This window comes from Artibeus jamaicensis, unplaced genomic scaffold, assembly GCF_021234435.1.
Source record: "Artibeus jamaicensis isolate MK-2021 breed Jamaican fruit bat unplaced genomic scaffold, CSHL_Jam_final scaffold_369, whole genome shotgun sequence".
Lineage (NCBI taxonomy): Eukaryota > Metazoa > Chordata > Mammalia > Chiroptera > Phyllostomidae > Artibeus > Artibeus jamaicensis.
This window is the reverse complement of record NW_026522042.1, coordinates 23,412,254-23,425,382: the sequence shown is the minus strand read 5'-3', so window position 1 is coordinate 23,425,382 and position 13,129 is coordinate 23,412,254. Positions and strand designations below refer to the sequence as shown.

At 45.4% G+C, this 13,129-nt stretch overlaps 1 protein-coding gene across 4 annotated transcripts in view; it reads right to left on the bottom strand.

The window, feature by feature from the left end:
• The window catches only part of MYO10 (myosin X), a 191,205-nt gene that overhangs the window by 25,983 nt on the left and 152,093 nt on the right, over window positions 1–13,129 (bottom strand). For 3 of the 4 annotated variants that reach the window (XM_053657372.1, XM_053657370.1, XM_053657373.1), the window contains 6 exons: window positions 8,566–8,690; window positions 8,356–8,470; window positions 3,388–3,494; window positions 2,272–2,505; window positions 1,869–1,914; window positions 303–1,160 (listed from right to left, as the gene is read on the bottom strand). In XM_053657372.1, coding sequence (XP_053513347.1) covers window positions 303–1,160; window positions 1,869–1,914; window positions 2,272–2,505; window positions 3,388–3,494; window positions 8,356–8,470; window positions 8,566–8,690 — 1,485 coding nt within the window. The remainder of the gene's footprint in view (window positions 1–302; window positions 1,161–1,868; window positions 1,915–2,271; window positions 2,506–3,387; window positions 3,495–8,355; window positions 8,471–8,565; window positions 8,691–13,129) is intronic. The other variant, XM_053657371.1, reaches the window with a different exon arrangement.

Sequence of the window (13,129 nt, the reverse complement as noted above, 5' to 3'; positions counted from 1 at the left end):
GCAGTGACAGCCGGAGCCACAGCCTCCACTGAATAGGCCAGTTGTCTTAAGCTTTGGGAAAAATGCAGCCCTGAGGTTTGTGTTTACCCTACAACAGAAACATCAAAGTTCCGTTTACTAATCGGATTGCTGTACAGAAGAGAAAGAAAAGGGTTTTAGATCCTCTTTAAGAGCCTGACTTTGAAATCCTGGCATGGGTTATGGGGAATTCTTCATCCAAGTAAAGGTGCAGCGGGGAGTGGTCCAGGGCAACGCCCACCTCAGGGTCAGGGAGCCTGCGCCCCAGGGGGGAGGGCACTCACCGAGGACTGTGCCCCTTCGGAACTAAACCGGTACGCCCCGGAGCTGTTGTAGGTCCCCATGGAGCAGCGGTAGTCTGGGGACCACTGGCTACTGTAGGAGTTAGAGAAGGTCACGCTGCTGCCGGAGGTGATGGCGCCATCCTCGTAGTCGTCCTGGTCGTAGTCGTAGTCGCCCTCCGGGGCGGGGAGGCCGCCATTGCTCTGGGGCATGCAGTAGGTGGGCTCCCCGCCGGAGGAGCCCTGCTCCGAGGGGGCCAGGAGCACGGTGCTGTCCGCACTCGGGCTGGTGGGCACCACCGTGTCGTTCATGTAGGGGTCTTCCTCCGAGGACTCGTCGCTCGTCCGGATGCCGCTTGTCCGCTGGTCCGAGTGGCCGTGCTCGCTGGGGTTGGGCGAATCCTTGAAGGCGTCGTCGTCAGCCTCAAAGCCCTCGTCGACCTCCTCCTCGGGGTAGGGCTGGCTGAAGTTGAAGCTGGGCTTCTCCGCACTGGCACTCTCGGCAAGGCCGCCGGAAAACTCACTCCCCACCGACAGCGAGCGCTCGATGTTGCGGACACACTCGTCGATCTCGTCGAAGTTGAGGGACTCCAGGAACTCCTGTGCAGCTCGGCACGCCTCGTCCTCCAGCCTCTTGAGCTCCTCGTCCCGCAGCTGCTGCAGCTTCTGCAGGGAGGCCTCGGTCAAGGACAGCTCCTGCCGCTCCTTCATGCGCTGCAGGTCCTCGATTTCTTTTTCCAGGCGCAGGATCTCTTCCACCTGTTTGTTTTCCTTCTGCTTCTCCAGTTCCCGGTTGAGGTCGGCTTCCCTCCGACTCTTCTGCAGGGCCTCCAGTTCCTGCTGCTTCCGCTCCGCCTCCTCCTGGACAGGAGAGGAAGGCAGGCCCTAGAGGTCAGACACAGAGGACAAGTCCCTCCTCCTTTGCAGGGAAGGACAAGGAGATCTTGCTTTGGGCTAAATTGTGACCCCTCCCCCTCCAATAGCTGTGTGGAAGCCTTAAACCCGGTAAGGCAGACTGTGTCTAAATTTGGAGACTGAGCCATTCAAGAGGTGATTAAGTTAGAATGAGGTAGTAAGGTGGGGCCCTAATCCAATCTGACCTGTGTCCTTGTAAGAGGAGATGGGACATACAGAGGGGCACCAGGGATACACGCAGAGGCTAGACCCCCTGATAACACGGCAAGGTGGCCACCGGCGCAAGCTAAGGAGAGAGGCCTCAGGAGAAACTAAACCTCCCAACATCTTTATCTTTCAGATCCTAGAGAAAAATCAATTCCTATTGTTAATCCACCGGGGCTGTGGGACCTTGTTACCATAGCCTGAGCAGACTAACACAGTGGCTGTGTTGGTTAGAGAAATCTGCTGTCATGATTCACACTGAAATCTTGGACATTCACTAATTTTACCCCATTGTAATGGGTTGGAAATTGCCCCATAATCACCTCTAACCTCCTCTATCGTTCTTCCTACATCTTTATACTTTATTTGAGGTCTGAATCCTGAGTCAAAGTGTTTGAAGTGGGGAGGAAACGGATGGATGAGATACTACATTGTAACCCCATCTGTCACCTGTTGGGCGCGGAGCTCAGCTTCTCTTTGTGCCTTCTCTCTTTCTCTAAAACAGTAAAGAAATAAAGATAGTGAAAATAAGCAGCCACAATGAAAAATAAATCCCAGACCCACTCCTCAGAGAACTAATTATCTTTAAAAAAGCTCTACTAAAAACAACTTAAAAAGCATGAAGGATGAGGCCTCTTCCTTTGGCAATATACTTTTTCTGTGCATAAAGTAAAAAATACAGAACCGACTCTTCAGTGCAGCCAAGGAATTTCACGTTTGAGCCACAAGAAGCTACTGTTTCCAATAGTAGGTTCGGCAGCATCCCCTGGGAATTCTTGCTGCAAGGATGGATACTGAGTCTAAAACTCAAAAGGTGCCCTTCTGTTTCATCCAAGCAAGCGAGGTGCCGTACCTCTCCTCTTCCTCTCGTCTCCTCCTCTCCTCTTCCTCTCGTCGCCTCTTTTCTTCCTCCGCCCGCTTCGCCGCCAGCAGCTGTTGGTAAACTCTCCGAGCCATCTGCCCTCTGAGTTGCTTCTGGAAAACCAGGGCTGCTTTTCTTAGGTGCAGAAATCTTCTCCTCAGAAGGAACGCTCTATAATTTTTCTGTATCACCACCACACAATAAAGGACCTTCCTGTACTGCTTTCTGAAAATGGAAACAAAGACACAGCACAACAGAGTAACTGTTGAGGTAATGAGGCTTCGAACTCCTCAAGTGAGTTTCCGTTAAAGCCCTAAGACAAAAGAATGGGACCTCATTTGGAAGATACTCTCATTACAGAGTCTGGAGTAACGGGGCCCCTTTGGGCAAAACAAAAGACAAGAAAAACAAGAGAATAACAACAAACAGTAGTAAAGCAGGAACCCTATCATGATCTTGGCTAAAACATAAACACATAATCCCTAACGCAGACTTTGAAATGTTTTGGCAGGAAGTTAGATTGTAAACAGGACCAAAGGCGACTTCATATTCTGTTCTTATGCAGTGGGCGGGGGGCGGGCACTCACTATAGGAGCACGGTGTCAGACTGCAAAAAAGGTAGCAGTGTGGGGGTTTCGAGTGTCATGCTGGCCCGCAGAGGTGCACAGACCTCAAATGAACACGAAAAGAAGCTGCCTTATTTGGTGAATACTGGAGAGTGGGCCATTGTGGCCCTAATGGGATACCCTGGTCACAAGCCACAATATCAAAATTAACAACTGGCTACCTCTGTCTTCAGTGGGCAAGGAAGATGAACCCGAGAAGCATGGTGAGTACCTTGGCACAGTCCCTGCATACCTTCCCTCTAAATGAGATGGTAGATACCTTCCCTCTAAATGACATGGTAGGAGTCCCCTTTTCTACTTTCTGCCAAGGTCAAGCTAACTTAGGTACCTGGCTTCACCAGTTAGGAGCAACAACCGGGTCTTTCTTTAGCCTGGTCCTCACCCTCCATCCACTCTGTTTTAAGGAAAAGCAATTGACCAGACTACCCCGCCTGACAAGGCCTCATGAAGGTTAACACTTTCTGCCCTCGATGCTTCTTACCGCGCCAAGTAGCCCAGGATGTGGGCCCGGATCACCATGGCCGCCCGGGTGACTTCTTCCTCCCGCTGCTTCTCCAGTTTCTGCTCCAATGATTCTCGAAGGAAGACCTGCCCAGGAGGGAGTGGCAAGTTAGAACCAAGGACAGTGGCTGGAGAAGGAGGGCATCTCGGAGTCACAGATATTTTGGGGGGTTAGGCACCCCCTGCTCCTCCTTAAGTTTGCTCTAAAAACACACAGCCATACTTTCTAGCACAAAGCTTCTGTGAGAAAGGGCCATTGTTGTTATTATTTTTAAGAGGAATAACTGACACATGACATTGTTTTAGTTTCAGGTTATCACGACTTGATAGTTGTTTTCTCAAGGGGGAGGCGGGGCAGAATTTTCCTCTATACTCTCTTCTCGGTTCTTTTGGCTGGTCTAACAATTAAACTGACACAAGATAGATTAACAGGAGGAAAAAATGACTATAATTAAGTATATATGGGGGTCTCAGAGATGGGCCCCCCAAATGACCAAAGCAGGTTGCTTAGATGCCATTTTTAGACACAGAAAAAAATTACTTGGGGAGATGAGACAAAACAAAGGGGTTTGTCTTTGGGGAAGCAAAACAGCAAAGCAATGAAGCTTCTCCATGCAGCTTTCCCGGCCTTGAGTCCCTGCCTCTGGTGATGCTGGGTCTTCCCGGTACAGGCAGGGCACTTCCACACAGGAGACTCATGTCCTGCTTTCAGGGGAAAGGTGTGGGCGGAATCGGAGTGTCTCTTCTTTGCAGGGCCGTTTCTCAAGGATCTTCGAATTTAAATATGCCCCTGTGATATACTTGGGGGTGGCCTGTCCTGAGCCACAATAGTGTATATTACAAAATGATCACCACAACAAGTCTAGACACACACACTTTTTTTCTCATGATGAGAACTTCATGGAATACAGTGTTATTAACCAGGCACCACACTGCATATTACATCCCCATGACCTCTTCCTTAAGTTTGTACCTTTTGACCCTTTCACCCACTTTGTCAGGTTCCCCCACCTGACAACCACCAATGTGTTCTCTGTATTTCTACGAGCTTTTTAAAAACCCCTTTGATTGAGATTCCAAGTATAAAAGATCATACGGTATTTGTCTCTCTGTAACTCATTTCACTTAGCATAATGTCCTCAAGCTTCATGCACGTTGTTGTAAATGTCACGATCTTGCTTTGGGCTAAAGCAAGATCTTTATTCTTTCTTACGGACGGATAATATTCCATTGCGCCACAATTCCTCAGTCCTCTCACCCACTGATGAATGCTCAGGTTGTTTCTCTGCCTCGGTCATTGTAAATAACGCTGCAATGAACTTTGCATGTATCTTTTTAAGTTAGTGTTTTGTTTTCTTTAGATAAATACCCAGAGGCGGAGCTGCTGGGTTATATGTATTCTATTTTTAAATTTTTTTGAGGAAACTCCATACTGATGTTCACAGTAGCTACACCAATTCACATTCTCACGAACAATGCCCAAGGGTCCCCTATTCTCCGCATCCTCACCCTTTGTTGTCTGCTCCCTGTCTGATAACAGCCTTTCTGACTGGTGGAAGGTGGTACCTCACTGCAGGGGGTTTTGGTTTGCTTTGTACTGTGGCAATTCTCTGATAATTACTGGTATTGAGCATCTGTTTTCATATATGTGTCGGCCACCTATAAGTCTTCTTCAAAAAAAGTCTACTCAGATCTCCTGCCCATTTTTTTAAATTGGATTGTTTATTTCTTTTGCTATTGAGTTGTATTAATTCTTTATATAATTTTTTGGAAATTAACCTCTTATCAGATATGCGATTGGCAAATGTTTTCTCCTGTTCAGTAGGTTGCCTTTTCATTTTGATGGTTTCCTTTGCTGTGCAGAAGCTTTGGAGTTCAGTGTAATCCCATTTGTTTTAATTTTGCCTGTGCGCCTACTGTTTTTTAAAACTTTCCATGTGTCACAGACTAAGATATTTGTAAAATATAGTAAAAATATGGTGCTAGAAAGAAAAAACAAAAAGCCTTATTTTATGGTTGTTGTTAATGCAACAGGCATAAAAGGATCGTGACACTGTTATCAAAGTTTGTGAACACTTATCTCCTTGCCAGTCAGGACAACTAGTCCGAGGACCAGCACTAGTCCTAAAGTGAGTGTAAACAATGAGAGACACAAAAGTACTAGAAAGAAAAGGAAGAAAAGAAAAAAGAAAAGGAAAGGAAAGAAAGGAAAGGAAAGGGGAAGGAAAAGAAAGGGAAGAGAAAGAAAGGGGAGGGGGAGGGAGGAGGAAGGAAGGGAAAGAAATCTAAGAAATGTATAAAATGCTCTGTGCTGTCACATGAAAGCCTACTCTTCGTGCTCATGAAGTGATTACAATCAGAACATCTTGGCTTCAAAAACTTGAATGTACATAAAAAACTAACATCGGGAATGTTAAATGTGGACACTGAGTTTGAACTTAGAACTGAACCATGTAAACTGCATATCAATTTGGCCAACACGAGAATGCCAGAATTGGGACGAAACAGATCACAGCCATTCACTGGCTCGTTTCAGGGGATGGGCTCCTTAATCCTATGCTTGTCAAATAAGTGTCTGGTAACTGGTGCTTGTATTCCAATTTTTTAAAAAAATAATTTCTTCAAAGATTGTCGTACTGATATATTTTTAGAGAGGGGGTAAGGGAAGGAGAAAGGGAGAGAAACATCGATCAGTTGCTTCGCATACACACCCTGACAAGGGACCTAACCCGCAACCCAGGCATGTGACCAGACTTGTTAGCTGTTAACCAAACTGGCGACACCCAAATAACTGAGCCACACTGGTCAGGGCTGAAAAAATTTTTTTTTGAAAAAATAACTTTGCCTCTCCCTCAATCGAGGTAGCTTTTAATTATGCAATTCCAGATTTAATACATGAATAAGCTATTCTAAATTATTCCCTTAAAAACAAAACAAAACCCAGTGCCAAAAGTTCTACGCTTTTCCACTAACAGTCAGCATGAGGGCATCTGGGTTGGATGAGGGAGAGAAATGACACCTTCCCTCTCCTGTGTATTTTTACATTTATGCTCCTGTGGTTCATTTGGGTCTATAGTGATGCACTGTGTTCTCTTAATGGAACATTTCCCCAGACTCCCTGCTTTGTCTCCTCCGAGACATTTGGGCAAATAAAGGAAATACAGAGTGCTACCAGATGGCATTCCTAGCCTTACCTACTCCTGCTCTGGTTTCCCCAACATGTGTAACACTACCACTAATGATTCTCCTAAATAATTATTCACCCTGGCTGGTGTGGCTGCTCAGTGGACTAAGTGTTGGCCTGGGAACCAAAGGATCACAGTTTGATTCCCAGTCAGGGTACATGCCTGGGCTGAGGGCCAGGTCACCAGCAGGGGGCGCATGAGAAACAACCACACACTGATGTTTATTACCCTTCCTTTCTCCTACCCTCCCTTTCTCCCTCCCTCCCCTCTCTAAAAATAAATAAATAAAATCTTTATTTAAATAAGTAACTTTTCTTCTTACAGTCTTCTCTCTAGAATTGCAATGAGCATGCCGGTGACACATGAAGACACTGTTATCTTTAGCGCACACACACAAAGTAACATGAAGAACAGAAGCTCTATGGGTAAAGGTTATTTGATCATTAAAGGTTTCCAGAAATCTGAATTTGTTTTTCAAAACCATGCATCATAGGTAGTTTTCATCACAACTGGACTTTAAAAAAGTACTGAAACTTTGCTTTGAGATTATTTCTTGGTATTAAAGGATTTTACACATAATGCTTTTTTTTTTTTGCTCTGCTGAGTGTTTAAAAGAAAAAATAACTAAGTTAAATCTTAGGAAAGCCCAGTGGTGACATCATGAAAGAAAGTGCAGATTCCAACCAGTGATACATTGGTAAGTAATACCATTGCTAGAATGATACATACAGTAAAGAACTGGGGGTGGAGGGGGCGTGCAGGTCACCAGAAGCAGAGAGCACTCCAGGTAGCAGTCAGTAAGCAAATCGAAGTGAACCTCAGTCCTACAACTGCAAAGAACTGGATTCCAACTCCACATGAGCTTGGCAGAGGACCTGAGCTCCAGAAGGAAAGGCAGCCTGGGGTGAAATTCTGATGTGGCCTTGGAGGACCCTGGGGAAAGCATCCAGGACACCATGCCCGGACCCCTGAACTGTAGATACTGTGAGATGATTAGCATGTATTGTTAAAGCTGCTAAATTTGTGGTAGTTTGTTACACAGTAATAGATAACTAATACAAAAACCTCTGCATGCCTTCTCTACCCTATTGGATGTTCGTATCTTAAATCCCTGGCCAGTTAGAATAACTCAGGGGCAGAAGAAAATCTCCATATGTACTTTCCCTAGCTGAGTGGTCCTGAGGCGATGCCTAAATACTTGTCATTGATCTCACATTGGTCCATGTTATGGACTGAATGTCTGTGTCCCCACAGAAACCTTAGGTTGAAGCCCCAAGGCTCCAAGTGATGGTATACCTGGAGGCAGGAACTTTAAGAACTAATTAAGCTGAGATGAGGCCAGGAAAGTGGAGCCTCACCATGGGATTAGTGCCCCTGTAAGAAAAGGAGGAGAGACCAGAGCTCACTCTCTGCCCCCACCAAGCACAAACATAGAAAGAAAGCAGGTATCTTCTTGGACACTGGAGGCTGCCTGGCACTTAGTTGCTCACCAGCAAACGTTTGTTGGCTGCCTGAATGAACTCACAGACAGAAACACTTAGGATCTGTTTCAATGTGCGCCCCAACCAAAAAAAAAAGCCCCTAAAAATTCAAGGACTTCCAATAATATGCTGTTTGGAAGACAGAAGATGACGCTGGGCGTGACCCCAAGAGCATGGTTCCAATGTTAAAAAACAAGTGGTCAGTGCTGCCACATGGAGCCCATGGTATCGCCCCAGCACCCCTCAGGGTCTTGGAGGGCTGTTCTTTCTCTGTGACGTTACCTTCGTCTTCCCCAGCTGCCACTCGCTGTGGGAGGAGTCGCAGAGCTGCAGCAAGGCCGCACACTGCTCCCGGACGTCTTCGGGTGCAACCACGTTCCTCATCAGAACTTTATACCTGCAAGGTAAAGGGCCCAGCATCACCTTTCACCAGCATTCCCTCTTTTGCCAATCCCTTTGAAGTGAAAGAGGATTTATTCAGTTCGGTCTTGCCTTTGGTAAAAATCCTGAAAGGGTCTTCGGACGGCATACCCAGCTTTGCGGATCCTCACCGTCTCCAGCATCCCGGAGTATCGCAGCTGGTTGAGCACCACCGCCTGGTCAAACTGGTCTGGCATCTAAAACATGCGGAAGGTGGGAAGATAAGGTTAACGAGGCCACTCACCACTGCTGCACACACGTACACCACGTACACACACGCACATGCAGGCACCACGAACCCCCCCACAAAAACTCAGAAGGTGAATCCGGCCCCCAGGTACTCACCACCTAGCTCCAACCCCCGTCACCCTGCCAATCAGCCCTATTTGTGAGCCCATTTACTTCCCTCCCTGGGATTTTTTTTTGGAACCAAGTCCCAGATATTATGCGACCTCATTTGCAAATGTCATTTTTAAATATAATCACAACACCATTATCATAGCTTAAAAGATACCAACAATTCCTTGATACGAATAGCCATGTTTCAATTCTGATTGCTTTATAAATATCACGAATGGACCACCATATTTAACACTGTTTTCCAAAGAATCTGAAGTGCCATGTAAATATCACTTTATTTACTTTTTAAACTTCAACAAGAATACAGTGACCCAGTGAGGGCCAGAGGAGAGGATAATAATGAACGATAAAGACAAAAATGAAAAAGAATTGTAATTTTTCTCAATTTCTAGTCAAATACCCCATTTAAGGAGAGCGCCATACAATGATCACTAAATAAATTAATCCCAGATCGTGCAAATTAAAGACCAAGGAAACCAAGACTTAGCATTCTGAAGTGTGTTCTCTCACCCACTCAGCTGCCACAAACTGGCAGTGCTCACAGGACAATAAGTCTTTCAGAGCAAAAGCCCCAAAGTAGGCCACTTCCCATTCACTTTTTTTGCAGGCAGTGATTTGTTTTTTAATTCAAATACCCATTCCCTTTAATTAATTTGGAATTTGTTATCCTACACAACTGTGTATAAAACGACTGAAAAAATAGTGCCATAGGCCATAAGGACATTGTGGCAAAGTGCAAAATAGGAAAAATAGCTCAAATTTGAAAGCCATAAAAAGAGTCAGTCGTTAACACAAAATTGGGCTGAAAACCATGTTACTCTGTACACTCTCCAAATTACCAAAAACTAAAGGTGAAGAATGCTTTGCCCGCCTCCCCTTACAGCTTCTGATGGAATCAACTGCCGCCATCTCCAGCAGGCTGACTCAGACTTGACTTACTCACAAACACTGGTCAGTGTGTGTTTACTCAGCAGCACCTGACAGTGGGGTGGCCAATAACTAGGGCAAACGCTCCACGAATTCTGGCTCCTGGGTTTTTAGTCTTGATTATTGCTAACAGCCTTAGAAAGGTAGGAGAAACATAAAAATACGCAAACAAAATCACCCTTGGTTACTGTTCTACCTCACTATTTGGAGTAACAAATGGAGAGGCAACCGCTCGGAAAGCATTTGGTTAGAATGCCTGCTCCATTTCCTTGGGAATGTGACCTGGCAGCAGCCAAGATGAAAACAGAGCTAATGCACAACAAACACGGAATAAAGCATCTGACTCAGTCAACTCTGTTAAATTCATCATCAGAGAAACCTCCTAAATTCAGTACATGATTGATCAATGCTCGCAAAACTTCTTAAATAAAAAAACTTTCAAGCTTTCACCCTTCCTGTCCCATACTTCTCCTTGCTACGTTTCTTCCAATCTCCATTTAACCAAGTCCATATAATTCCTTAGTTTGGGCACCAGTTATTAAAACATGCTGAAATATATCGCCCAAGCGTTGCCCCATTCAGAAAGTTCAGCTGCACTTACCATCCTTCAGTCTCCCCGAGAGGAACATTCCACTTTCGGTTTGGCTCTGGGGCCAAAATTCATATGGAAAAACAACTGCTGCACTGACCTTTTTGCCACAGCTAAAGACACTGAACAATAATGAACACCATTCCTGTGCTTTAAAAAGTGCTCGGTTGCCATGACAACCCCTGCCATTCTCAGCTAATTAGTGTGGTGTGGTTGTAGGATTTCATACAGCCCAGGGAGGGGAGGGAGGGAGCCACCAGGAGCGGCCGCTCTCTCCAGGCGCCCACTGAGATTGTGTTTCTGCCCTTTCACAGAAATGGAACCAGGGGAGTGGGATCTACAGGCAGATTGTCACCAGGGGCAACCCTCAGCGCTATGGTGAGGGGGGTAAGCCTGTTATTTCCACTGGTGGTTCTCCTTTGAGTTTTCACGTCCTTTCCTGGTGAACTGAGACCCGACAAGCCACAAACTGAAAGGCACCTGGCCCTTTAAAACTCGCGAATGCACTACAGTTCTTCTCTGGCAAGGAGCTTTCCAGTCACTGCCTGCGGGGGACTGACAGTGAAGTTCTGGTGGTGACTGGGTGAGTTTGGGAGTAGCAGCCACCCGCTGGCACGATGACAGACACAGGAACCTGGTCTTAATCCATGTACTGAATGCTAAATTAAGAAACTACTCTTGCAACATTCTGTGATTCCTGCTCTGGGGAGCATTAAATTTAAAAAAGGGGGGGGGGCTAGATTTTTTTTTTCATTGATCAACACCCCGCACCAGCACGGCACATTTGTTATAACTGATGAATCTACACCGACACATCGCTGTCACCCAGAGTCCATAGCCTATGCCAGGGCTCACTCCTGTACATTCTAGGTTTTGGTGCCCATGTAATGGTGTGTTACCCATCGTAAATTCCGAGTAGTGTCACTGCCTTAAAAACCCTCTATTTTTCTGCCTATTCAACTCTACAACCCCCACTGCTGCTAAACACTAATCGTTTTATTGTCCCCGTAGTTTTTTTTTAAAGAATTACTTTTTCCCAGTAGTTTTAGGTTCACAGCAAAACTGAGTGAAAGGTCCAGATTTCCCATAACCCCTCACCTCTACACAATCGACTCGGAAGGACTGGATTTTATTTCCAAGGGCCCTGAAATTTAGGGGGGTGCTGGGTACACCAAACGCCACTACTTATGGTAGGAAAGCCTAACACAAAACATAATAAATACTGAAATGAACTTCCTTGGGAATATAGGATAGAGAAAAATACTGAAGAGGGGTATGGGCAGCTCATGAACTTGAACCCAAGTCTGACCCAGAGTTTGAGCTCTTACAAGTACTATCCAGTGGGTCATTGAGCGGGTGGGTCATTCCACACAGAGAACACAGCATGAACAAGTGCTAAGAGCCAGAAAGGAACCTGGCATGTTCATTAGTTAAGTCTGAGAGGGAACTTGGGGAGGAAGGAAGGAGCCTGGGTGGAGGGTGGGCACGGGACTTAACCTACATGGTTGTTGTTTTCAAGATGAGTGTCAAGATCAGGGCTTGGACAGGAGATCACCATGGTCAGACCTATGCCATAGAAAGATCTTCCCACTGGCAACGGTGAAACTAGAAACTGTTCTGATATCATGCAAATCATGAAATGTTCAGCCATTACAAAAAAGAGAGACCAAAATAAAGATACATCAGTCGATTCTCAGGCCTTTCACAGATGAGAAAACACAACACAAATTACAATCATCTCATTTATGCAAAACAAACTACAACTCAACCAAAAAACCTCCTTTATTCGTGTACGTGTACGTGAGTTTGTCTAAGTATGTGGAACAAAGTACAGACAGATATATACCGAGTCATCACTGAGTGGACTATGGGTGGTGGAAAGAGGAGACAGCTAAGGAAAAAGGTGAAGAAAAATATTAGGCTGTATTAAATGCAAAGAAGGAAAGAATTCCATACATAGAATATAAAAAATTTCAATATTGCTCTATACCTTTGAAAACATACAAAATGCAGTATTGTTTACAAGGTAAAGATCAGATCCAGAACGGACTCTAGAAGTCCTGCATGAGAAAGTCTGATCGTGATCGGTGAGAAAGAGAAAGAGTAACAGGAGACCAGGGAAGCTGCTGCCGTGAGGCTGCTTTAAAGTAAAACCACTCAGACGTGTCCACCAATGAATGAACAGATACACCAGGTGGGACGCATCCACACAACAGAGTATTACCTGGCCATAAAAAGTAGCCAACTACGACAGGGACGAGCCTGGGGGACATTACACCAAGTGAAAACTCCAGTCACAAAAGACCACGTGTTATTTGACAGCATTCACATAAAACGCCCAGAATAAAAAATCTGCCGACAGAGTGGTGGTTGATTAGGCTGGTGAAAGAGATGGGGACCGAGAGTGGACACAGCGACAGTAGACAGGGATTTCTTCTTGAGGTGATGACAATGTTTCTGAAAATGACTATGGTGACAGCCGTATGCATCTGTGAATATACAAACCACCACTGAATCAGACACTCTTGAGTGGTCAATTGCGTGGTAGGTGAATTACATCTCAATAAAGGTGCCTTTGTTGGTTGTTGTTACTGCTGTTGTGTGTGTATTTTCCATGAAAGTATTTTAAAAGCCAGCCAGACATGGAGGCACTTAAAATAAACAAGAAGGGGTACACACAAGAGTAAGTCTGCAGCCTGGAGACAGGATTAAATATATTTAGTTTCAGGTAATCTAATTCTACAAAAAATTAGAACCGCC